This window comes from Syngnathus acus, chromosome 14 (genome assembly GCF_901709675.1).
Source record: "Syngnathus acus chromosome 14, fSynAcu1.2, whole genome shotgun sequence".
NCBI lineage: Eukaryota > Metazoa > Chordata > Actinopteri > Syngnathiformes > Syngnathidae > Syngnathus > Syngnathus acus.
In genome coordinates, this window is record NC_051099.1 from 4,403,196 (window position 1) to 4,427,551 (window position 24,356).

The 24,356-nt window shown below is 42.2% G+C and overlaps 5 protein-coding genes across 10 annotated transcripts; 2 read left to right on the top strand and 3 right to left on the bottom strand.

The window, feature by feature from the left end:
* Window positions 1–17: 17 nt before the first annotated feature.
* Window positions 18–13,257, bottom strand: LOC119134051 (cilia- and flagella-associated protein 54-like). 4 transcript variants are annotated; one of them, XM_037270472.1, is made up of 56 exons: window positions 12,307–13,257; window positions 11,966–12,071; window positions 11,743–11,892; window positions 11,470–11,635; window positions 11,318–11,376; window positions 11,100–11,243; window positions 10,886–11,005; window positions 10,707–10,808; window positions 10,402–10,594; window positions 10,223–10,321; window positions 10,039–10,151; window positions 9,846–9,963; window positions 9,510–9,586; window positions 9,295–9,414; window positions 9,092–9,227; window positions 8,958–9,013; window positions 8,752–8,880; window positions 8,506–8,686; window positions 8,312–8,445; window positions 7,998–8,195; window positions 7,829–7,921; window positions 7,580–7,768; window positions 7,399–7,517; window positions 7,179–7,326; window positions 6,956–7,111; window positions 6,759–6,881; window positions 6,558–6,680; window positions 6,347–6,467; window positions 6,107–6,196; window positions 5,910–6,036; window positions 5,739–5,838; window positions 5,605–5,678; window positions 5,348–5,545; window positions 5,111–5,277; window positions 4,925–5,049; window positions 4,632–4,841; window positions 4,338–4,534; window positions 4,137–4,272; window positions 3,965–4,079; window positions 3,550–3,903; window positions 3,395–3,482; window positions 3,150–3,320; window positions 3,015–3,081; window positions 2,762–2,947; window positions 2,568–2,654; window positions 2,367–2,486; window positions 2,223–2,273; window positions 2,013–2,154; window positions 1,807–1,934; window positions 1,591–1,745; window positions 1,413–1,518; window positions 1,164–1,311; window positions 931–1,085; window positions 720–863; window positions 531–651; window positions 18–339 (listed from the first exon to the last, which is right to left on the bottom strand). In XM_037270472.1, the coding sequence occupies exons 1-55, from the start codon at window positions 12,498–12,500 to the stop codon at window positions 538–540; spliced, it is 7,422 nt and encodes a 2,473-aa protein (XP_037126367.1). In that variant the 5' UTR covers window positions 12,501–13,257; the 3' UTR covers window positions 18–339; window positions 531–537. The 4 variants fall into 4 exon arrangements, with proteins under 4 accessions (XP_037126367.1, XP_037126366.1, XP_037126368.1 ...); XM_037270471.1 differs by having other exon boundaries at window positions 18–358; XM_037270473.1 differs by having other exon boundaries at window positions 18–651; window positions 2,223–2,270.
* Window positions 13,258–13,294: 37 nt separating this feature from the next.
* Window positions 13,295–14,631, top strand: LOC119134131 (alpha-crystallin B chain-like). Its single transcript, XM_037270622.1, has 3 exons — window positions 13,295–13,564; window positions 13,635–13,757; window positions 13,828–14,631. Exons 1-3 carry the CDS (start codon window positions 13,385–13,387, stop codon window positions 14,017–14,019), a joined length of 495 nt encoding a protein of 164 aa, XP_037126517.1. The 5' UTR covers window positions 13,295–13,384; the 3' UTR covers window positions 14,020–14,631.
* Window positions 14,632–14,742: 111 nt separating this feature from the next.
* Window positions 14,743–17,018, bottom strand: mia (MIA SH3 domain containing). 2 transcript variants are annotated; one of them, XM_037270626.1, is made up of 5 exons: window positions 16,940–17,018; window positions 15,627–15,683; window positions 15,414–15,547; window positions 15,210–15,320; window positions 14,743–15,118 (listed from the first exon to the last, which is right to left on the bottom strand). In XM_037270626.1, the coding sequence occupies exons 2-5, from the start codon at window positions 15,673–15,675 to the stop codon at window positions 15,095–15,097; spliced, it is 318 nt and encodes a 105-aa protein (XP_037126521.1). In that variant the 5' UTR covers window positions 15,676–15,683; window positions 16,940–17,018; the 3' UTR covers window positions 14,743–15,094. The 2 variants fall into 2 exon arrangements, with proteins under 2 accessions (XP_037126521.1, XP_037126520.1); XM_037270625.1 differs by lacking the exon at window positions 16,940–17,018 and having other exon boundaries at window positions 15,627–16,933.
* A 92-nt stretch (window positions 17,019–17,110) lies between these two features.
* Window positions 17,111–20,953, top strand: bicdl2 (BICD family like cargo adaptor 2). 2 transcript variants are annotated; one of them, XM_037270585.1, is made up of 9 exons: window positions 17,111–17,387; window positions 18,070–18,285; window positions 18,455–18,571; window positions 18,998–19,144; window positions 19,278–19,424; window positions 19,605–19,679; window positions 20,243–20,325; window positions 20,411–20,525; window positions 20,668–20,953. In XM_037270585.1, the coding sequence occupies exons 1-9, from the start codon at window positions 17,142–17,144 to the stop codon at window positions 20,830–20,832; spliced, it is 1,311 nt and encodes a 436-aa protein (XP_037126480.1). In that variant the 5' UTR covers window positions 17,111–17,141; the 3' UTR covers window positions 20,833–20,953. The 2 variants fall into 2 exon arrangements, with proteins under 2 accessions (XP_037126480.1, XP_037126481.1); XM_037270586.1 differs by lacking the exon at window positions 19,278–19,424.
* Window positions 20,954–21,274: 321 nt separating this feature from the next.
* si:dkey-71l1.1 (uncharacterized protein LOC569883 homolog) lies at window positions 21,275–24,206 on the bottom strand. Its single transcript, XM_037270603.1, has 10 exons — window positions 24,085–24,206; window positions 23,480–23,679; window positions 23,213–23,280; window positions 23,030–23,122; window positions 22,861–22,962; window positions 22,666–22,771; window positions 22,375–22,497; window positions 22,198–22,274; window positions 22,022–22,124; window positions 21,275–21,939 (listed from the first exon to the last, which is right to left on the bottom strand). The coding sequence occupies exons 2-10, from the start codon at window positions 23,661–23,663 to the stop codon at window positions 21,797–21,799; spliced, it is 999 nt and encodes a 332-aa protein (XP_037126498.1). The 5' UTR covers window positions 23,664–23,679; window positions 24,085–24,206; the 3' UTR covers window positions 21,275–21,796.
* Window positions 24,207–24,356: the final 150 nt, after the last annotated feature.

Sequence of the window (24,356 nt, forward strand, 5' to 3'; positions counted from 1 at the left end):
TTTACTAAAAACTAGTTCTGTATATGTAAACGTGTTTTATTACAATAAATCAAATTCATACATTCATACAAAATCATTTTTAAAAATGAGAACATCCTTTTGATTGATTAGGTGGAGTAATTAAATGCTAAATTAATGAACAGGATATGCTGTACAAATTAAGGCAAAATAAAATACATAAAAACATGAATCATGGCATTGCCAGGGGGAGAACAAAAAAGGTCATTTATTTTAATTAAAATCATAACTTCTTATTTGAATTCTTAACAGAAATAGCTGCTATTCTTATTTAATAAACTCATTAATTGGCTTGCAAGTTCCAGAAGTTCCTGCACTGCACTGAGATACAAAATTTGACCTGAAAGTAAATTTACATGAAAGCATTACACACACCAATGTACACATATACAACTCCGATCTTTTTAATATACAAAACATATGCATAGATGTATCCATTATTTGTAGTGTTGTCACTGTAGGAGAACATTAAGACATTTGTGTGTGTCAAAAGTATTAAAAGTAATACTCACCTTTTTATTAAGTTTGCTGATCTAACATTTGTATGTAAGGGAGGTAAATGTTTTTGGGTCCAGGAGGAGAAATATAAACTTTCCCATCCTCCAATATAACATTCTCGCCAAACTCACACAGCTGAATCAAGAAAACAAACTTAGCTCCAGCATTTATGTACAAACTATTTGTATGTGGTACGTTTGTACCTGTTTTTGTAGAAGTTTCTGAGTTAGAGTCAGAAGTTTGCTTTGAGTGCTTTTTAGGATACTAAGACGCAAAGTGGCTCTAATTAGAGTCACGCTGGATCCTGGTGGCATGCGAGTCCGTCCTGACAGAAGGCTCACAGCTTCCTATAAACAAACGTAATAGAATTACAGTGGTGTTTTTTTCTGTTTTCTCATTGTGTTGTGATGATACCTGCAGTAGTAACAAGCCATCATCCCCCCTGTTTCTTCGTGATTTTAATTGTGAGCCTTCAACCAGCAAAAGTGCTTGAGTGTCGACATCTCCCAAAAGAACACAGTCCTCCAGGCTCTGCTTCAACACCTGAGCTGCCTTTTCGTGAAGCTTACCTTTAAAAAAAAAAAAAGTATATATTTCACACATTTACAATTTGACAATGTGAGCCTGAACGTGAGACCAAGACCAACCTGGATTGGGAACTGTGACATCAGCAGCCTGCAAAAGAACACAACGTAGCAGTGCCACGCGGAAACGTAACCATAGACCCCCTCCGACCCTCTCGCTGGCCTCAACTGCGCTGGGGCAGTCCTCATACTGTGTGCACGGCTCAGTTCTCTGTTGGCGGAATAGAACGCAAATACTTTAAGAGATCAAACATTCTTGTCACTTTTGCATATAATTTTTTTTTTTTTAACCCCAGACATTTTCAGACCGACCTGTTCGATTTCAGTAGGTGGATGGTCAGAAGATGGTTTCTTATGATCCGGTATAGATTCTTTAATGTCCTGTAGTAGCACCAATGATGAAACTACCACATCAGAACTGAGGATGCACAGATATGAAATAAATTGGCACAATGTATGAAACGTGAAGACATCCACCAATTGCTTATACCTTTGTGCAATATGTCCTTGCTGAAGGTAAAGGTTGGCCTTGAGAAGATTTGCCTCAAGTTTCAACTCCATGTTCTCAATTTCACTGTAGGAGGGACACGGAAGTTTCTCCAATATGGAGTCCAAAAAGCGGGCAGCTGCTTCTAGAAGAAGATACTGCAGCACAAGAGAAAGATGACAAATGAGGACAGGAAATATCGTGAAGCAAAGATCTTACCTTGATCTTTGCTCGTGTGAGGCTCTGCAGGGAAGCAAGTCCTTTGGGCTTTTCCTTCTGTTGCTCCGAGTCCTCAGTGTCCGATTGGACTTCTTCCGGTTCTTCTGGGTCCACTTGAGAATCTGTCACTAATCAGATTTGCATATTTATTTTTATTTCATTTAAGCAGAAATGAAATCATTAAAAAAAAAAAAAAAAGTGCAGACCTGGCTCAGGAGGTCCAGTTACTGTGCTACTGAGGGCCAGGATGAGCTGAACGCGGGCGAGGTTAAATCGGAGACTCAATGTGGATCCATAAAGCATGCTGACTTCTGGAGAAAGCTCACAGCTCACAAGTTCTTCTAAAGCCTAAGACAGAAGTCACATCTACGCCCAGTGCAGGAACAACAAACACGGAAATGGAGAAGAGGCAGTACCTGGACATTGTCCAACAGGGACTTGTTGTTCAAAAACATCTTCTTTGACTGCTGAACAAGCACATTGTATTATTTGAATTACGTTTAATATTACTCATCTGATATTCTCAAACATGGTCTTAAAAAGTGTGCGAGCGCTCTTACTTGGAGCGACTCACGAACAATGTAGCGTCCATTAGGAAGAAGAATCCCGGCCCCTCTTGAAAGCTCCTCAGTCTGCTTGATGGCCTCGGAGAAGAAGCACAGTTCAGTGAGCGCTCGTACCTGCAGTGAATATCAACAAAAAGAAATCAACACAATCATTTCCTAACAGGTGAGAGCAGTCAACCTAAAATTTATGCGGACCTTAAGTATTCTGCTTTCAACATTACGTTGAACGTCTCTGCACAATGTCCCCACAAGATGCTGATAAAGTGCCAGCATGGGCAGGAGCTGAAATTGCAAACTTGATTTAGCACACTTACTGAATATGGAACGTAATATTAGCAACACCGACATAATTAATGTCAGACTTTTCTGCTGAAGTATGTTTTATGTACCGTTAAATAGTAGCCCGCAATAAACAGCCATTGACAAATAAAATTCAGGCCGCCGACGGTGGCGGCGAGATCAGCTCTGTTGGGTTCTGAGAAGAGGTAGACTCCGGGAAGAAGTGCATCACCGATGCTGTGTGAAGCATACTGGAGGTCATTCAGAGGATGAGCCAAGGAGCAGCACAGCACACACTAGGGAATGCGGGGAGCACATATAAAAATGCAATAACGACTCACGGTGTGTGTCAAATTGATTTACCTTAAAAAGGTGAGCTGATAAGAGACAGCACTTGGTCCTCTGGGTGATATCTGAAGTTAGAATATACCTGCACAAATGTCCATGTTAAAACCCCACGCTGTGAATTTCTTTTGAATAAATCTCATTTGAACTTACTGCGCAATTTTAGCGGTGATCACAGCAGCCTGCAGACATCCCCAAAGACCAGCCTGTCTTAAAGTGTGTTGCTGGGTGCCGCCCCCGAAAGACACCCAGTCCCATTTATCGATCGCCGCTGAGCTGTGTAAGGCGGCATCAACGGCTTTACTCCAGCAAGAGTGTGCCATCCTAGAAAAGGTTTAGAATAAAATGCTTGTTTCATTCAGCGTGCACACTACACATTCACGGAATTGATTTCCGACCGTGTGTTTGAATCGTAGAAATGCAGGTTTCCCATTTCATGCAGAGCAAACACACTGAGGGATTTTTGGTGGTTGGTCTGAAGATATTCTGTAAGAAATGAAAATATCGGTTCAATGAATTCTGTTTTCTGAACCCTTGTATTTTGTGTTCTTACGTGTGGCGGCAGAGTATGTCGAGATGATTCTGGACAGGTACTCAGGGCTGACGGGGAGATTGTAGAGCGTATCCGGAGTGATGTGGCCTTTATTAATCAGGTCCCAAGGCTGAATATTTGGCGTGGTGATAAGTATGGGATTGAAATCAATCACATCTTCTGTGTCCTCACAGCACTGCTCGGTTTCAACACCGGGTTGTGTGTGAGCTAGTAGCAGTAGCAGTAACGATCTGCTATAGCGGAAGACTTGAAGACAATGCGGTATTCTTTCAATAGCTTGACGGTAAAAGTGGAGCGTGTTCGCCACATCCAGAGGAACACACACAAGGTCCTGAGAGCGTCGGATTTCCGCATCTTAACAAGATGTGAAAAGATTAGTCGCATGATAAAAACATGCTACAGTTGATGTTCTAACCTATGAGTTCAGTTTCTTCATTAGCTGCGAACTTCACAGAGCTTGATGATTGGTTGGCAGATTGACTAACCCACGCGCTGAACAGCTGACACCCGGCGTAACTCTTGTATGTTACCTAAAACATAAAAAGCAGTGAGAACAATTCGTGAATGATGATGCCGAAACGTGTTACCTCCTTGCCGGTGGCCCATTGAGTCTTGACGTGGTGTGGTTGTGGTACACTACACCCTCCATTAGCATAAATCATTTCAAGGAGCTTCCTCTGGGCGAGGACCAACAGCGGAGTCACGGTCAAGGCGAATCGTTCGCTAGGATGACAAAAGAAAATATCAAAGCGGACTCTCCTCCTTGTGAAGTGCCTCGAATTATTTACCGGGTGTATGAGTTGAAAATGAGGGCAAAGTGGGCCAAGTGTTCCCATTTTCCGCAGTCGTGGAGGAGCTCCAGAGTGCGTAACACCAAACTGTACACAAAGCGAATGTCCACTTGGGTGCAGTCGTCCAGTGGGGCTGAGAAACGAAGATTGAACTCCTGCTCTTCCTCGGTCACGCTGTCATAAAGATGCCACAGCTTCGGGAGTTGTTCAAAATGGAAGAAACCAAAATTATTTCAGATATGACTTCCTGTTTAGAATAGATGCAACATTATTGAGCATGTGGACACGTACTCCCAGTCTGCTTAGCATGTCCATGATAAGATCTGTCGCCAGCACTAATAAGGGGGTGAAGGTGTTGCGCAACTCATGCGATGTAACCAAGGCGGGAGGTTGAAAATGACAAATTGTCTCTTGTAATGCAGTAAGTCTGTTGAATTCTTCCCACACAGTATGACAGAGCTTCAGCAAATTAGTCCAGTGACCTCCACGGTGGGCTAATGTCTGAAAAAACAAAAGAGCAATTCTAATTGTAACATTTTCAGAACCCTATCTAAAAATATGTTGTGTAGGTAAACAAACAGTACCATGGCTCTTCGTATATAAAAAGAAGCTTTGTCCAGTGAGTCCATTGGCATGATTTTTGGCACCTCCAGCTCGTGAGGGAGTTCTTCAACCTCCTCGCAACTCCCCACACTGTCAAAACTAGTCTCTAGTGGAAGAAAGCAAAGGCGATATTTTCTCCATTTTTTTTATGGTCTTAGCTTACTTACCATTTTTATCACCATCCTTGCTAGAACCATCATCTGATAACTCAGACTGTGATGAGTCTGTCTCTGAACTAACTTCACAGATGGTGGTTTCCTGTTCCTCAAAGTTCCTCTTCAGCAGGACACCAGAGTTGGCCAGAAAGAAGATTGAGGCATTTAAGTGGCTGTACCTGAAACGTAAACGAACTAAATGAATAGTCAGAATATTCCTGTTATGGGAAGTACTAGTATTGTATGAACCTGGATTGCAGGGACCTTTCGTGGAATGGGTCTAGGTCCTGTTCGAATCGTGCAAGATGTGCCATAGCGATGGTGTAATTGATCTGAGACCTCCACACTCTTTCCTCAGTGCATCTCATTCTCAACTGAAGCCGTCTAATGTGGCGTTGCACCAGATCGTTCATTGAAGACATCAGGCGCTCTACAGCCTTCAGCTCCCTTGGCAAAAACAGAACTTAAGATTCCATCAATCAAATTCCGAGTCAAAAATGGTCTACCTGACGGTTCTCGCTGTCAGAAGTGCTCCGCGTCGAAACTTCTTGCGTTTCTTAATAGGCTTTTTCGATGTCTTCTGCAATGAAAGTTTTTATTTTTATTTTATTGTGAACGGCCACTGAGCATCCGTGTGTACCTGTGACGTTTGACTTTCCGTCGCGGTGGTCTCGGTTTCTTTTTCACACGAGTTGTTTCTGTCCGAACATTTGGCCGATTTGATCATTTCGTCGTCTCTCCTGGCACAGAGCATTTGCATAAGCACAAAAGCAGGAGAAAAAATATTTATTGACGTTGCAACAACTCATACCTGGAGAGAAAACGAAATATGGTTTCACCCCATTGTAAAACAAGATCAATCTCTCCTTCCTCTAAGGCTCTCTGAAGTAAGAGCGAGAAAATCTCCACGAAATTTGAATGGCTGCTGAGCTGCATCACTATGTCCAAAATATAAGATGCATAAGTGCAAATAGGAAATGTTGATATGAAATGATGCGCGCTACCTACCAATTCGATAGCCATGCTGTAGAGTGCTAGTGAGGATCCGCTCACGCAAAGTGGCAGTGTCCTCAGAACCGTTCAAGGAAGGGGAAGTCTCTACGGAAACAAACATAGCCAATATAATCTGATTATGAAAAACTAAAGCGATTTAATATTCTTGCATTTTTTGAATGTACATTATTTCCTATGGGAAAATGTGTTTCAAATTCAAACATTTTGATTTTTTTTTTTTTTAAAGATTATTACCAATTACTGTGTCAGGATCTGTTTCAGCTGTGATGACATCCTTGAATTTCTGAAATAGTGCCTTCAGTTGAACACTTTTTTTCATTTCTTTCTTCAATGCTCCAGGATCCTCTATCTTTGACTTAGAGCACAAAAACACAGGAAATTGATTGAAAATCCAAACTTAAAAAATTTGAAACTGAAAATGGAAAAAAAAAAGAATTCGCTTTACCGACAGACGTTTGCAAGTAAGTCCAATGAACCTCTCCTGGGCGTCAAAGACATCTTGGAGAAGAGCTTGACCGCGATCTTTCACCACGGAGGCCTTCTGAGGCTCATTCAGTGCGCGCAATGCCTGGAGATGGTGATAGAAAATAAAGCTTCATGATTTAGATTCAAACACTTTGATGCTTCCAAGGGCAGAGACACACACCTTGGTTAGATAGTTGGTGATGCAGCCAATCATTTGCATCAGCGTCTCCACTGTGTTTCTGGACCATTTTTGTTTGAGGTGTCCTTCATTGTCTTTTAATACATTCAAACATTTGGTCAGCAACTGCAAAAGGAAACAACGGCAATTTGGTTGAGTGTTCCACTGGGGGGGGGGGGGGGAGGAGTCCAAATGATGACCTTGACTGCAGGATCACAAGTGATCTGATGGAAGACGAATGGAACCAAGAGGCCGTAACAGCTGATGACGGCTTGAACAGCAGAACTGCTGTCGTTTAACCACATCGCCAAGTCCATGGCTACTAACAATCGTTCACATTCGGCTAGTCTGACTTCCTGAATAAACAACACATGCGAGATCCATTTGAAATCGATGAACTGTTCTTTCTTACGCTGCACACACCTGTTTCCAGACAAACAGTCCACAGATGCTTCCTGAGTCGCAGAGGAGTGATTGCTGCTGAATGTTGATGTCTGTCTCAATGAAGATGGACGTGAGGAAGAGCTGGCACAGGAGTGGAGACGAGCATTGCAGATGTTTCATGCGCAGTCTTTAAAGAAAAACAAAAGTAGACTAAGATGAGTAAAGGAAAACATTTAGGTGTTAGGTTTGAGTCCCTCACGCTGTTGAAGTGAGTCTATCCTGTGATTTGTCAGGTCCAATGTCAGGAAGGGTAAAATGGCTCCATAATTCCTTGCACGCTTTCTTGGCAATGTCAAATTGTTTGGTTTGAAATGCCACCTGAGAACAAAGGTGGAAGAAAAGTCACTTTGGTAACAACAATACTTGCAAATGTGGAATACCTGTGCCAAGTGAGCCCACGAGGAAAGCAGCGACTGCGGCATGGAAGTCGTCAGTGTGTAGGTGGACGCTCCGATAGCATTGCCCAGTAACTTTCCTTGGCTGGTGTATGCTGCTAAGGCAAAAACGTACTTCTGATTGGGTTCCAGCCTCTCGGCCTTCAGCTGCCATTCACCGCATACTGCCGGCACCTGCAAACAGTTTTGTCACAGTCATGCTATCGATGTCAACGTTTGAAATGAATAGCGTACCAAATTCCCAGTTCCCGCCAGGCTGCAGTCTCCGAGGCGGACTTTCAGGTCGAGGCCCTCGGCTGCGCGTCCGCATAGTTGGTACCAGCACACCTTGATTGATGAAGGAAATTGTGTTGTTTGTGCGCTTGGAGAAAAAAATAAAAAAATAATCGAGAGGAAATTTTACTTGTTCCTCCATGTGGTAAGGAGCAGGGGCAAAGGTTAAGGAACTGTTGGTGCGTGAGATTAAGACAGGTCGAGGTGGAGGGATTTCCTTTTTGTCCTTCATTACTTTGCGTTTATTTTCAAGTGCTAACTTTGGGCTGTTGGCGATATACAGTTTTCTTTCTTCTATCGCTGCCTTCTCTATTAATACACAAGCTTCCTGATAAAAGTGATGAGAATGAGTGTTATGATTTGGTAAATCCTTACAAAGGTGAATTTTAGCTTCATCCTGAAATTCTCATGCACAAGCTGAATATTCATTTTTTCATATACAACCTCTAGTAGACTCCTGGTTACACTGGACTCATTCGACTTCTTTCCGTCATACAACAGCAAGGACTTCTGGATCAGGAAAAGTGCTTTAGACACTTTGTTCTTCTTGATCTTGTCCAGGAGGTCAGATTCTGTCACTGAAAAAAAAAAGAGGATAAGCATCTCCAAATGTTATAGTTATTCAAAATAAGACTCACCTGCATTTAACTGCATTAACTTGAGAGATGCCCGGTGGTAGATAAGGTGCAGTTCAAGTAGAATGTCGACAGCAAGCATGCATGTTTGAGTGGACGGGCGGGACCATTCTTTTTTTAGATCCGACACAATTTCTTCTTTTTGCTTCTCGCTTAATTCAGTCTCTCCTTTTCCATCTTCCCGCTTGGAGAAGAAGACCATCACAGCGCCCGAACGTGAAGACCTTTATTGAAGTCCTATGTACTTACCAGCAGGTAAGTAATGTCAAGGGGAGCTGCGCCATCTTGGGGCATCAATGTGACCACACGCTTGACCAGAGCCTTGAAACCCTTCTCAACCACCATGCACACTTTCTGAAGAAGCTCTTTACATGACCCCTGGAAAGGTATTAAAAAAAATCAACCGTAGTTTATGATATATTATGATGTGTTATTTATGCAAATGAGTTTAGTACCTTCAGCAGAGTGAAGCAATATTTCTTCTCACTACCCGCTTTGGCTTTAGGTGGAACTATGGAGAAGAAATTTTAGAAATCAAAAAGTATTCTAGTAGACAACATATGATCCAGAACAGAATTGGCGTGCTCACCCTGCTCAGTACGATCGGCCGCACTTTCCAGCAGTAAGACTAAACTGTTGATCATCTCGGCGGTCTTGATGCAGTCGACCGTTGCCAGGTCACAGGCAAAGGCCACCTCACACTGCATGAAGAGGCACCACGCCCACTGCATCAAGAGAGAAGTGCAAGTATGACATAAATCACATGGAAAGTGTCTAGAAACAATTTCTCACCTTGTCATGGTCCTGTGTGTATTCCGGGTTTCTAATCTGATCCATCTGAATCACCAGCTTCAGTTTCCCCCAGAGAAAGAGCAGAACATCCCAAACTAATTCGACATCCGGCTGGGCCTCCTACAAAGCAATACATGCATAAATCTGCTATCTTTATTCGAACCATGAGAATATCCTCCATGTCACAACATTCATCTCGTTGAATTTGAACTTACTGGAACAGACTCGCAAACTGCCTTGTGCAGAGTCTCGGTCAGGCCGATGATGATATCGAGTGACCCCCGCAGTTTGTCTGCACAAAACAAGGCCAGATTCAAATACAACTCGATAATCAGAATTGTATTTGGCACTAAAAATATCATTTGATAGATGTGTGTGAATATCAAGGTGGGCTGTAGAAATTTGAACTTTAGGATTATGCAAATGTTTTGCTTTCATTTTTTTATGCCGGCAATTTTTTATTAATTGATTGGTGGTGTGTTGTGATCTTGAGAAACATAAAAAGTGCCTTTGTTCATGAAAAGATAGAAAATGTTGGACCAGACAATCACTTCTACTAGCAGCGACGTCCTCTCTATGACGCCTTCTGTGTGAGGTTTTCAGAGTAATAAAACCATTGATCAAGGACAGCTCATATTCCGCTTTTCTGAATGCAGGACCTTCCACAACCTGACACACATAGACAGCATTCATTAAGGTAGCCATCATGACTTTTCTCTCTACAAAAACCGGACGAGATCTCACAGACAAAATCTCCAGCATCATTCGTGAATGTTCAACAAAAACATCAGGTTGCTTAGCCTGAATCATCAACTTGATGAATCTGACGGCGGTCGTGACGGACACTTTGTGTTCTCCTGGGGACAAAACGACACATGCGTGCAAAATGATTTCACTGGCTGTTGAACGTGACTGAAAAACAAACAACCTGCAATAGCTAATTCCATCAGCGTTGATGTTGTGGACAATGCACTGAGAGGTGCACAGGACTGGTCTTGACGTTTCTGTTCAGTAGTAGTTGCCACTCCTTGATAGAACACAGAAATTCCAGTTACAATCACACCAGCAATATTTTCTCTTTTTCGTTCTTTTTTTTTTTTAACCTACCAGATAATATACTAATACCAGAGGCAAGGAGCTCCAGGACCACTTCCTGCAGCTCAAGTTCTTCTGGCAGCCTTGCCTGCAGCGGGCGCATGGAGCTGTCCCAAAGAGCTTCACAGATGCCCAAGAATTGTGCTGCACTGCTGTCGAAAAGGCCCATCAGCATTCGCTCTGTGGCATTACGAGGCCACGGGATCTACGGCGCATTCAGATTATAAGGTGAAAAAACGTCCAATGGGAATGAATTCATTTGAGCAATTTCTATTCAAAATGGACTTTTCAACCAAACATTGATTTCTTTTCTGTACATTTGGAAAGTCCTTTGGAGTTGTTTTGCTCTTGATTGTAATCATGTGTTTGGGTTTCCTCCTGGTTTCAAACACAGCCCGCTTGAACATCATGGTAGCCAACTAGAAGAAAACCAAAAGTTAAAGACAACCAATGAAAAGTCAAATCAGACAATGGATGGATAAAAATGGTCCAATGCCTTGATGGAGGCTTCTCTAAAGACCATTTGAGTCTCTTTGTTTGCGGCACCATCATTCTCCTTATCCTTCTCCTGCTCTGCAAGTTCATTGATTTTTCCAAGTGCTCTCCTGGCAAATTCCTGGAAGCATTCAAAAACACAGGAATTCAAAATTAAAAGAAGACATCCTTTTTATTGGATCCAACACAAAAGTTCAAGTTGGACTGGGTTTCACCTCTGCCTGTAGGGAAGCACGGCTGTCATAGTAACAGTAACAAGCAGTACAATAGAGTTTGACAAGCCATGGCAGCTGTTTAATAGTCATGAGGGGCATGTTTGACTCTAAAGTAACGCTTGCCCACAGAATGTGCTCCATTGCCTAAAAGAGATCACAAAAAGGAAAAAAGTTGCTTCATGTGAAAAAAGAATTCAAGGTGAGACGTTTTCTCATACCTTTGCACTATGATTCAAAGACATCAGGTAGGTACACATTTTGAAGATGTGCAACGTACCTGGAAAAAGTATTGGAAAGAAAAGATCAAGTTTGGCCTCATTTGTTTCACAGAAAGAATTACTGTCCCATGAAATGAAGAAAACTAGTCTACCATTATAAGTGATCCAGTAGAAATGCTTGTTCTGCTGAAATGCCTGCATCATTATCCTGATGAAGTTCAGCACATGCAGCAGTTTCGAAAGCCCCTTCTGGCTGAGAACCATGGGCCTTTTCTCCAACTCAAATATGCACTGTGCACAGCCCAGCATTGAGCGGACCTATACAAACATACCAGGAGCCAAAAAATCATGCAATATCAACTACACGGGAACACTTGTAGTGGTGGGGTGAAGAAAACTAATCACAATACATGAAAATAAAATACCTTCATGATCACGATATCTTGGTCTGGATCAAAACCTCCAGGAAAGAAGCATTTGATAAAGTGGTCCACGCTTTTAATGTCTGTTATACTCATTGAGCAGAACTGAAGCAGGTGCAGACTGTAGCCTTGCGACAGAGCCGCCTGGTACAACTGAGTAAAGAAGTCACTAATCAATACAAATGACAAAAAATGGCTCAATACAGGCAGGCAGTTTGAGAATTACCTTTAGTCCAGTGAGAAAGTCTCCAATTCGTAACATGCGGTCCTGATAGAATTTAAACGGTAGGCGTGGTTTGAAGTTTTGCCAGATCTCTGCCAGCAGTGTAATCCTTTCAATGTTAAGAAAACAAAACATTCAATATCATGACAATGGCAAGTGGGCACCCCATTATGATTTTAATAGTCTGTTATGTGCCAGGTAAACCATAACACCAAAATGTAATTAATAACACAACCCAAAAAATAATGCTGTTTTGTTTATATTATTTACAGCTTGAGAATAAGATATATTGTTCATTTAAAAAAAAAAAAAAAAAAAAACGTGCTGCTTGTTAGCTATCTTACCCTTTAGCATACGAGACGTTGTCCTGGCAGGTGGACGATACTCGTTTCATGACAGTCATAAACGAGTTAATGTCTCGCTCAAAAGACACAATGACCGGATTTCTTTTGTCAACTTTGCCATAATAGGTCGCTGGTAAATCCATCGAGGCCATAATAATAGTTTTTACCCACCAACAAGCGTGGGGCGAAGGCATATCACCATGGTAACGACGACGCCAAATAAAGCAAAGTGATGCGTTAAAAGACGTCGGAATTTTCACACTTTTGCTATCGCAGTTGCATTTGTGGAGATAAAGTTCAGTGTACTATTGTGAACACAGTACATGACGTGTATTTACAAACGTTTTTTTTTGTGATCACCTTTGTGATTAAAAGTGGCCAGTTTGCAACACATCCCAAATGTCAATTGGCAAGATTAACAAGGGCGGGGGGGAAAAATGAAATATTTCACAACTCAACAAATATGACCACCAAGAACCGGATGACGCTGCCAGCAAAGATTTGTAGAGGACTTCATATTTGACATCTGAGCTCACAGCAAAATGATACGCGCTAATGCATCACCGTACAAACTCATCACTTCCCATTCAAGCCACACATCCACTTTGCTCGCAGTCCTAAAGCTTCTGGCACTGGCAGGGCCAGCAGGCTAATGCTCTGGAAGCTGGTCCTCATACAAACACGTGCACAGGGATCCAGACGTGGGCATTTCCTGGGTCCTGCACATAAGCAGCATCAGCACTATTTGCAGCCAATGTCACCTCATGACCAGCCAGATGGGACAGGCAGAGAGACGGAGAGGGGAAAAATAGAGGGAGGGGAGAGACGGCGGCCAGCCACCGTTGGGGAGATGAAACAATGAGGGCAATGGTGGGACAAACAGTTGACATCATTGTTCCAGAGAGATCAGCCTGTTGGCAGGGTCACTGTGCAAGTGGGTTGTTATGGCGGGGTGTGTGGGGGTGTGTGCACACATTTGCTCTAAAGCGCTATAAATGCGCTGCAGGAAAGCACAGCCATCACCCATCTGAGACCGAGTGACACTCCATCGCTGTTTCATCTCATCTGGATACTCATCATGGATATCCCCATTCAGTACCCATGGTACCGCCGGGCCTACCCGTATCGACGCGGCGACCTGTCCTTCGTCGATTCTCTCACCGACTGGCCTCTCATCTGGCCTTTCCCATGGTCCTTTGCTTGGATGCGCCCAAGTTTCATGCGCTGGTTAAACTGGCCTGAACATGGTCACAGTGAGGTAAAGCACGCAATGGGTCTTCTCAGCTTCTCAGTGATGTTCCTAACAAGTGTGCTTGTCTCACTCATAGATGCATGTGGAAAAGGATCGCTATGTGATTTATCTGGACGTGAAACATTTCTCACCGGATGAGCTGAGCGTCAACGTCGGCGACGAGCACATCACAATACACGCCAAGCATGAAGATCGACAGGTTGGTGACATTCTCACGACTGCACATAGAGCTACTGAAGTCCACGTGGGTGACTCTTCTTACTCTCTAGGACGACCACGGCTACGTGTCTAGGGAGTTTCTACGGAAGTACAGGCTTCCTACCGGAGTGTTGTGCGCTGATATCTCCTCCAGCTTGTCCTTCGATGGCGTGCTGACAATCACCGCGCCCAGATCTTCACCTGGCCCCGAGCGTAACATCCCAATATCCTGTGAGGATGGAACAGCCAAGCAGAAAATGTAGAGCGGAATCGAGGGGGGTGGGGGATGACAGTTTCGCTACTAATTCTCACTACTAAATTCTGCATGTGTTTGTATTGAACCTGTTTTGTGGGTGCACGTAAAGGTGGGTCAGCCATGTCTAGATTCCTGCAAAGAGCCTTCTAATAAACCAGTATCTAACTTACTACTATTGTCGAATGCCTGCAAGACAATTGAGCTTTAAACCACTGATTGACATTTAAAGACAGGAGTCATGTTCGAAATCAAATAACCTGTGCCACCTTAAATGTAAAAGTGTTCTTATTTTGAATTTCAAAAGGTAACTTACAAAGCTTCCATGCCAAAGATGATTCCAGCGGGGCTGTTTGTTTGTTTTGAACTCGGGACCGGGTCTGTTCTGCTGAGAGGGAGGGGGGAAAAAGGGGTGAAGGAATGTTAGTTGAAGGAGGAAATACTGTTAAAAGTTTCCACAGGGAAGCAGGGCCTTTAGGGATAACTTGTATTTATGTATGTGTATGAGTGTGTGATGCTTCCTAAACGAGTGAAAATGTTCTCAATGATGATCCACGATCATTCTTTGCAAATGCTAAATATCCCTTGGTGTATTAACATGACACATAGAATAAATGTTGGGGAAAAAAAATAACATGAATGTGTCTGAGTTTACATTGTTTGATGGTGTACAGTAGACTCAATCCATAAAAGTCAGTGATGCAAAAGTACAGACACAAAATACAGTAGATTTGACAAAGTGATGTTTATTATTATTGGTGTAGACATCAAAACCTAACCCACAATACGAAATGAGAATTTTTTTTTAGATGTTGCATAACATGCCATAAAGTGCTATATAAGAAAGGCAATCATTGTCTACTGTTTGCCAAATACTGAGCCCGTATTTGACGCTATTTTGCTTTTTTACCAGTTGCAATGCATTAGCGTATATTCAAAATTTATTTTCAATATATATCCTACATTTAATGAGGCAGTGTCTCCACAACAATGCGAATTACCCCAATTCTGCAGGTGTACCGAATGATGGCTGCTGTATAATCTTGTCATATAAACAAACGTATTCACCTCTGATGGATTCCATTTCAGTTACAGTAAAAGTCCCATTTCTGAAAACAAAATGAAAGTGCAAAAATGAGAAGCGTCATGGATTGTTAGTTGGAGTACTGTGTGTACTGTGTGCATTGTGTGTTCACCCACAGTCGTCTTGACTTCTGTGTTGGCTGGCTCAAGAGCTTGAACCTCCTCCACCACAGTGCTGGGAAAGTGACCAATACGAGCCTCCTGTCCTCCATAATAGGAATCCTGAACCTGGCAGTGTTATAGATGACATTTGTTGTAAATCTAAACAACCAGAGGGAGGGGGGGGGATTGGTTCTCTTCCACTTTTTTAGTTTTACTCACACTGCCTGCCCAGAAGAGGTTGCCAGTGTCCTGTAGCATAGCGTAGACGTAAACAAGCTGCCCCTGTCTGATGGAGATGAACCTGCAGTCCGCGGGGTTATAGTCCTGAATGGCACGAGCTATCAGGATAGCATCTGTGCAGAAATAGGGGGAGGAAATAAGATCAGACTCAACAACTCTTAACAGCCTTATTATAAAGTCACGGGTACTTACAGCTACATTCCGAGTCAGCGCAGCGTTTTCGAGCTGAAAGTTTCGGCATCTGTCTTCCTGCATCAGAGTTTGGCAACAAAAACCAAAGTGAGAGGAAGAGAAAGATTTTGCAAAGCATGACTGTACCCACTTCTGATCTTCAACTTTGGTAGGAGATGTTGTGATGGTGCCCTCTATTTGTACTTATTTGTGCTCGCTCCCCACCTCATCCCCCCTTGCTTACCACCTAACACAGGAGTCCTTTGAAAGCTTTCAAGTAGCTAGGTAAACAGGACGGAGGGATGAGGAGGAGGGGTGTTGTGGATAGAGGCGTGCAAATTGGACAAACTCATACTTGTTTTCTGACCTCCACCTCCCTCCCGCCCTTTTTTTCCATGCCAACTTTGCCCAGTGAATTCACACTAGAGTGTCCTCTGAGGCCATCGCTGGGTTCATTCCTTCCTTGCTCAGCCGCTAGATGTCAGAGCATCTTTTGCTGCTTCCCCCCCCCCCCCCCCCCTCGTACTTCCAGCCTCTCCCTTTCAGAGCAAAACTCAAAGAGGTGGAGCCTCTACCTGTATTTACATACAGTTTCCTGCACTGCCAAGGGAACCAGCTGAGCCGCTCCTGAACAAACACTCACCGAACAGGAAGACTATTGCTCTTTGGCGTGACAAGCTTGTGGGGACGTTCAGGTAAGGCTGACTTTTTTTTTTTTTTCCCCCCTGATGTTGAATAACAACATGACTGACATTACATTTTAACATTAAATATGACACAATGGTAGCTACAAATCCTAGAGGATAAAAAGGTCAGGTATGTGTTCAGTTGATTTCAAAAGGTCTCATTAAGTCTCGTGACAATTCTTCCCATTTCAATCTCAGCTTTGAATGACCAGTTAAAAACAATGTTTATTATTTTGCCGGTTATATAATTCAGCATCCCGCAACCCTCAAGAGGATAAGCAGTTCAAAAAATGGATGATTTAGTATATACATAGTTTTGTATAGAAGGGTCCTATTCAATGTTTTGCTTGCGTGACATTACTACACGTGAGAGGCAAAATATTAGAAACCCCTCATGGATACGGTACCTAAAATTGTGACTAGAATTTATCTTACGTTGTCAGAAACTATACTATACTTTTAGTGACGTGTTGGGAAGAAACACTGAAGGCCCTTAAACATGGAATTCAGGGAGTGGATCCAAACAATGAATATAGTAGATGTGGTATTTCGGTCAGAACTTAACAAAAGAGACTCCCAGACAAAAGAGTATTTGAGATTAGATTACTAGAAAACAGCCACAGGGAACCCTCATAAATATCGTCTGACCTGTATTTACTGTTGGTTTTACTATCTTGTCCTGCACAGGACCGGAAAGGTAAATAATATCAGGATCATCTGGAGCACGGTGAAGACCTACATTAATTACCTAGATTAATTGGATTACAAACAACAATTTCCAGAGGGTTCGTCAACATACCGGTCAGATTTATGATGATGTTCTCCAAGTGACCCCTGGAACGCCGAGATCATGTTCAGCCCCAGGAAGAGTAGTCTTCCTCCCCCTAGCCTGGAGGACTCCTTTTTCCCGCTCTCCTCTTCTTCTTCCATCTCACTTTCCTTCGCCCTGCCCACATCCACGCCGGATCACAGGAGCATCGATAGCGGGGGCAACATAGAGACGGACCTTATTTTGGCAGCTGAGCTGGGACAGGCTCTGTTGGAGAAGAATGAGGAACTGGCTGCTGCTCTGGAGGAGAAGCAGAGGGAGGTGGAGGTAAGTGTATTTGACTTGAACCCACCGAAAACAATCACAACTAAGAATTATGTAAAGGCCACTTTACAGTGAGAAAAACATGACAAGGAACTATGACAGTTTCCATCCGCCCTCTTAATGACATGCCACTGATTGTGACATAATAACAAGCTGTCTTAGAAGGGTGTACCACAGAGTTCATAAATATGTACATATGCAAATAATAATACTTTTTTTTTTCCATGATAAATTTCTTACAAAATATCAAACATCATGAAGTATAAATGCAAACTCAAAGTGAGCTCTGGACTTTGACTACAATTTTGAGGAATGAAATTCGAAACTGAATTTGACTTTTTATACCCAAATTTGTGTCAGCTCATTTGGTAGAAATCATTTAACCACCTACATTTCTTTTAAATCAAGAAATAATGCACTTTTTTTTTTTAAATTATTAACTTTTGCAGATGTTGAATTTGAAAATTCATACCTAACATTAACAATTGTTTTTTTTTACTCTACCAATTAACCAATTACTTGAGATAAATGATTTGAAAAATAAAATTTTGTGAGGTAATAATATCAATTTGTAGAACTGTATTTTTTTTCAACTAGTATATTTATTTCATATTTAAATACTGTGTTGTCAAAACAATTTGTAAAAAATGGAGTTCCCACTTCCTGTTGTGTTTAAATGTCTCAGACAATACAACAGGAGAAGCATGTCCTGCAAAGGAAGCTGGAGATGAACGAACTAACGTCGGGACAGAAAGAGGCCGAGCTGAACGGAGATTTGGCCACCTTACGCTCTGAGCTGGACCGCCATCACATTCAGGGGCGGGACCGGCGTAGGGATGAAAGCGAGCAACTAACGCAGTTATCGAACCATAACCAGCGCCTGGTGGAGCAGCTATCAGAGGTGCGTTTTACATCATCACTCATCGAGCAGGTTTCGATTCTCAAAACACGATGAGTGTTTCGATGATGCAGTTATGTGCTAAACTTAGCACCAAGAAGTCACAATGCAGCCAAACAGGTTCGGGGAGTAATTCTTTGAACCGACTTTTTCCCTCTGCCACCTTTTCTAGGCTGTCACGCTGGAACATTCCTTGAGGACTGAGATTCGTAGCCTGAGAGAGGAGATGGACGAGTCCTCCTTTAGCCGGAATATTAGCTCCACACAATTAGAAAACACGCTTGCAGAGGTATAAATATCACCCTGACACACTTTCATAGTTACACATAGGCCTCTTTTGTCGGTATGTTGACAAAAGTGAAAATAGAAGAGGTTGCTCGTAAATTCCGCAGTTCACACCGAAAGTGTTTGATGGGGTTGAGGCTTGGTTGCACCACATTCATCCAAACATTTCATTATGGACGCTTTTTACGTCAGGCTGGAACAATAAATTGCTTTAGCTAAACTGTTCCCACACAGTTGGCAACACAATTGTCCACAAGATTCAGGAGGAAATAAAAAATAAACAGCAGCTTAACTAAAGAGGTGTGTCGCAATACTGTCCTGCATTTAGGGTGCAGAAATGAAATGAATTTAATAAAGGTTTGAACTCCTATTCAAATACAGTCTTTTAAACTGAAAATTACCTGCGGCGCCCATCCTTTGTCTACAACAGAGCCGAGTTTTGAAAGGGCGCCTGAGTCACATGGAAGCTCAGTTGAAGGCCTCCCAGGAAGACAGCGACAGGCTACGCTCCGAGCGCAACGACCTTAGGGTCAGGGTGACGGAGCTTCAGGTGCAGCTGAGAGAAAAAGAAGCAGAGGTAAACGGCCGCCTTCTAACCGGGTGGTCTTTACGACGACACTAACAGGAAGCAATCAACTTCTCACGAACAAGCAACTAACACGGTGATTGCAGTGTTAGACCCTTGAGTGTATCTGTGTGTGTTTGTGTAGCTAGAGCAGGAGCAAGGGGTGGTGTTTGAGTTGCGTACCATGAATCGCTCTCTGCAACAAAATGCCCTGAGCCTGGGAGAAGAGAGCATCCTGGACATTACACACACACGACCTTTGTCACTGCTTAGTGAAATTCAGCAATCCCAGGTACATAACAGAGCACACACACACACACAGAGATACCACTGCTACTTTTTGGGCGTACTAACCACTAATGACTTGCTTTTAGAAAACCTTAATCAATGAGTACCTCAACTTCCAATAATTTGGCTCATGTATAAAACATGTCTGTCTGATATGTCCGTCCCCACCGACCTCACTCTGCAGGCCAAAGACGCCCTCCTAGCCCACTCGGTGGCACTGCAAGCGAGAGACGATGAGATAGCAGCACTAAAAGAGGAGGTCTGTAGCAACCTGCCGTACACACGTACGACAAAACACAAAAAACAGAGATATTAATTCAATAGAATGTAAAGAATTAAACAATTAATACTGCATTCCAACGCTGCTGTGGCCAAATTGGCCACCAGGAGGCAGTATAATACTACAGTCATGCAAGCACAAAGGAAAAATAGTAAGATGCACTAACAGTGATTTTTCATCTATCTATAAGTGTTGCTCCACTGGTTGTGTTCAAATATCCTTCTATGGCGTTTTTAAACACCAGAGATTTTCTGTTTGCCATTGATAGTGTAGTGGTTCACATAGAAGATCATTTCCCACTCATTGAACACAACACAAGATGTAACTTTAATCATACTAGAAGCTATCTTACAGACATCCTACACTACCCCACCATATAAAAGTGCTATGCAGTATGTAAATCTACAGTTGTGCTACAGCCAAAATGGTTCTTTGTCAGATTCACATAAGCAAATGATCACCAAGATTAGATAAAGGCCATTTTCATGAGAAACCTTTTGCAGTATTTTATGAGACTGATCACTATGTGTACAACTTCTCAGTTGCAATCCCAACAAGAAGAACTGGAATTACTGAGGGAGGAAATCAAACCATTTCGAGGCAGTCCTGATGCGCCGAATTACAGGTAAAGCTACACACTACAAAAATAAAATAAAAAATAGCTGTAATGTGGTATGTTCATATATGCTAATTCACTCACCGCTGTCCAGTTCGTTAGAGAGCGAGTTGGCCATGGTGCGACAGGAGAAAGACTTACTGACCCATCAGCTTCTCAACACCATCAAGCACAAGGTGGCGCTGTCCCAAGAGCTGGATGCTTGGCAGGTAGGTCTGAAATAGACTCGGACATGCACTCACTCATTCTATTTGTATCAAAAACATTTCAAAAACTCTCAATCTCATTAGACTGCAAAGAAAATTAAATGTACCGTTATAAATATAATCCTCCCCGCAACTTTTCTTGCAGGAGGATATGCGGTTGGTAATAAATCAGCAGGTGCTGCAGAAGGAGGAGGACAGACTAAAAATGGTTGACCGAGAGAGCACAGGAGGACTCCAAAGAAGCAAGTCTTTGAAATTGAAAGGCGAAGTCGGAAAAGGATTCTTTGCGTCGCTTTTCAAAGACAAATAACACGCATGGAGACAGAAAACAGCATCAAACTCACAATTTTGTTACATAACAAGCAAGTGTATATGTAAATTTATATATATATGTATTTATAGATGTACAGTAAAGTAATACTTTCCATTTTTATTGCTTTTCTCTTGTATTTTAGATGTAGTTTGCTTTGCTTGAACGGATAGGAAGAGACAAACAATGATATCATAGAAATAACAGTTTAATAATAAATTAAGTTAAAAAAAAATGCACTCCCTTCCACATCCCCTCTTCTTAAATAACATAAATAACACAATGAATATATTAACGATGACTAGAACGTGCAATAGTGCATTTTGCATGATACAGAGAGTAGTATTGTGCATACCTTCCATCCAATTCATTACTTGGTCCTCTTGGGCAGTACGTAATAGCACCTTTTGTACACTTTTACACTCCACTGAACACTTTTTTGGGGGTCGATCTGTCCAATCCAAACCGTCATTTTTGGTTGTATTAAAATCAAACTTGGTTACTACCGATCCAAAACCAGTTTATAATCTGCATGTTATAGATTTAAATTACAACGATTGTATTCTACTTTGCGGGGAAAATGGCAAACACTCCATTGAAAAATCTTAAAATAACATTATTTTCTTTTTTACAAGTTGTAACAAAATGTCCGTACTAGTAGAGCCCTCATAACTCTTGTTGCGCCACTCAGAAAGCCACATTATTATCTGCTTAATGGGACGGCGCCCAAATAAATAAATTAAATAAATAAATAAATAAATAAATAAATAATCCCCCTTTATTTTCAGAGGTAGATTGCATTGAGATGATGCACTGATTTCAGGAATTCTTCGAGGCCCCATACTGTGGGATTTCCTGGAACTGACTCACCTTCAGGTTTTTTTTTTTTTTTAAGTATAGATTCATGGAGGCAGCATTCTGTTTTGTCAGTTGTCAATGTCAGCAATGATAAAAAAAAAGTAGACTATTGTCCCACATTGACACCGAGACCTACTTGCAGCTTGTCCCCGCGGTGGTTTACAAAGGCACCCATGATCAGGGTGGCAGGGAGCGGGCTCAGGCGTTTCTCCAGCACGCCTCCGATGATGCAGCGACTGTTAATCATACCTGCGAGCACGCGACACAAAAGGTACCTTCGATTTTGATCTTAAAATTAAAAACAACAAAAAGGTTCAATTCAAATGCAAACCTCGAAAGACCATGTTGGCTTCTGGTAGTTCCATCTGGTACCCAAATGAGGTTGTGGTCTCCTGAGTCCTTGTACTGGCTTCAAATTCCACCCCAACTTGGATCTAGTGAGCCCACAACCACATGCATGCATTAGTATGACATTTATTACATTTTAAGTCATGTTAGATCCAGCACCTGCTTGTTAGCTCTATGATAGTAGCTAGCGTGGGCACCTCCTTTACCGGCATTTAATGTTGCCACCCAGTTTGGTCCTGGACAAAAAATAGGGTAAAAACAAAAAGTGCTGTTACCTCCACCAATAGATGACTCCAATTCCCGGCTACATTTACTTAAATCACAAGGAATTCCCACTTGAATACTGCCCAGCCAGTGTGAGGATTCCACCCTCTTCTGCTCTGCCTCTGTGGTAGACCATCTCGCCTCCTAACACCAGACCAGCGGACACACTCTGCAGAAAGTGAGCCACTAGGATAACTGCTCGGAGAAAAAAAAGAAGAAGACATACACAGAAACAATGTCGATTTTTAACAACTGAGAAACAACGACAGCAGATGTGGTGTCACTGTTATATGTGCAACTATGATGCATTGTTGTTGGATCCCATTATTGTCCAGGTTAAAGTAACTAAGTATCTGGTCTCACCTGATTCTCTAAGCACGTCTGGATTAGCCACCGTCACAGCAGCAGTGAAGTCACTCCCTCTGTATTCTGTTTCAAACTGCCACGTTACAAACTGGGACTGTTGGGTCTGAAGCACAATGAAAGTGTGGATCACTTAATGTTTCAAGGCAGAGCAGGAGAAACAGATTGTTTTATTTGTTGTTGTTTTTTTTTTACCTGGAATACCGATCTGGCTCGTACACGCTCAGTGAGATGCAACAAAGCATGAGCGTTCAGACTGCCTGAGGAATCCATCTCACCAATTAATGCGGGGGCATCCTGGAGGTAGACGAGGGATCAATATGCAACGTCTGTGAGCGTACCACAATCGGGATTCATGCTTTACTTTGTCTTTGCTGTAGTCGTCAGATTGCAGATGCTCCACATGGAATCGATAGTACGACGGACTGACGGCACTGAGGTGGAGAGTATGACTGACCTGAACGCAAACACAAGCGTGACATGTATTCAAAAGTTACATTTGATCTCACAGTCACAATATAGGCTTAATATATGTGACGAGCATCACCTTGAAGAAGCTGCTCACAGTTTTATTGACAATCATCTTGATACCCTCAATCTGTTGAGGAAACACATCTGGGAGGAGGAGAAGAGGAAAATTGCTCATAAGGGACAAAATCATTCAATCACAAATGGGTCATTTGACTTTTATTAGTATTATTAGTACTTTTTTGCCACCATTGGTAACTTCAACTCATATCAAATGCCTGACACAGGTTAATAGATGTCAATCAGAGATTTTTGGAAGTTGAAATTGTATTTAAGGTGAACCTACCTTTGCAACTCCTGTGTAGGGAATGAAAGCTGCCTGGGTTAGGTAGTCGTCCATCTCTCTTCTCCCAACGTGGCGGGCTGTACCAGTGAGCAGGATGCGCGTCCCAGCGAAAAGGAGGGGGGTCCGTAGAAAAAGGCCAGTTCGGGTGGCCCGGACCGGAAGACAAAGCCAGAACACTGCCCATGGGGCTGCAATGCTTCCTGGAAGGAATGAAAGGCACTTTTTATATAATAATAATTGTATATGTATATATTTAAAATCTCACCTTTCTTTTAAAAGCAACAAACAATAGCTTAATCAAAAGTGCTCCTTTGAAGCATTACATATGAAGAGCAGGTGTATCTAATGTTGTGGCTGGTAAATGTACAGAGGAACATGACAGTAGTATGCTAAATAAAAAATAATAATAACAATGAAGATGAATTAAAATTGCTGTTTAATTTAATTTCAAAACGTTTTCCCATCAATGCACAGCATTCGGGAAAAGATGTACTCAGGTGCATCAATTAGTACCGTTAGCTTACATGACCTTAGCATCTTGTAAAAGCGGACGCCAAAATATTTTTTATCTGTTACGCTCTCGTCTTCAACCCGGATTAAAATACCTTAAATTCCTGGAAGAAAGTGGGCGCGATACATTTGAAACACTACCAAGTTGATAAGAAGGGTCGCTCGAAAGAAATGAGGGAACTGATCTTTTGGCTGTTGTGTGTCACTAGATAACATCTCCCCAAGAAACATGACCACAGGTCCGTTGCCCGGTGGACTTGGTTTTCAAAATAATAATTATCATTTAATTAGATTACAACCCACATGCTTTAAATAAATTATGTAAATGTGTTTTATTATTTTACACTTATGTACATTTGGGAAATTA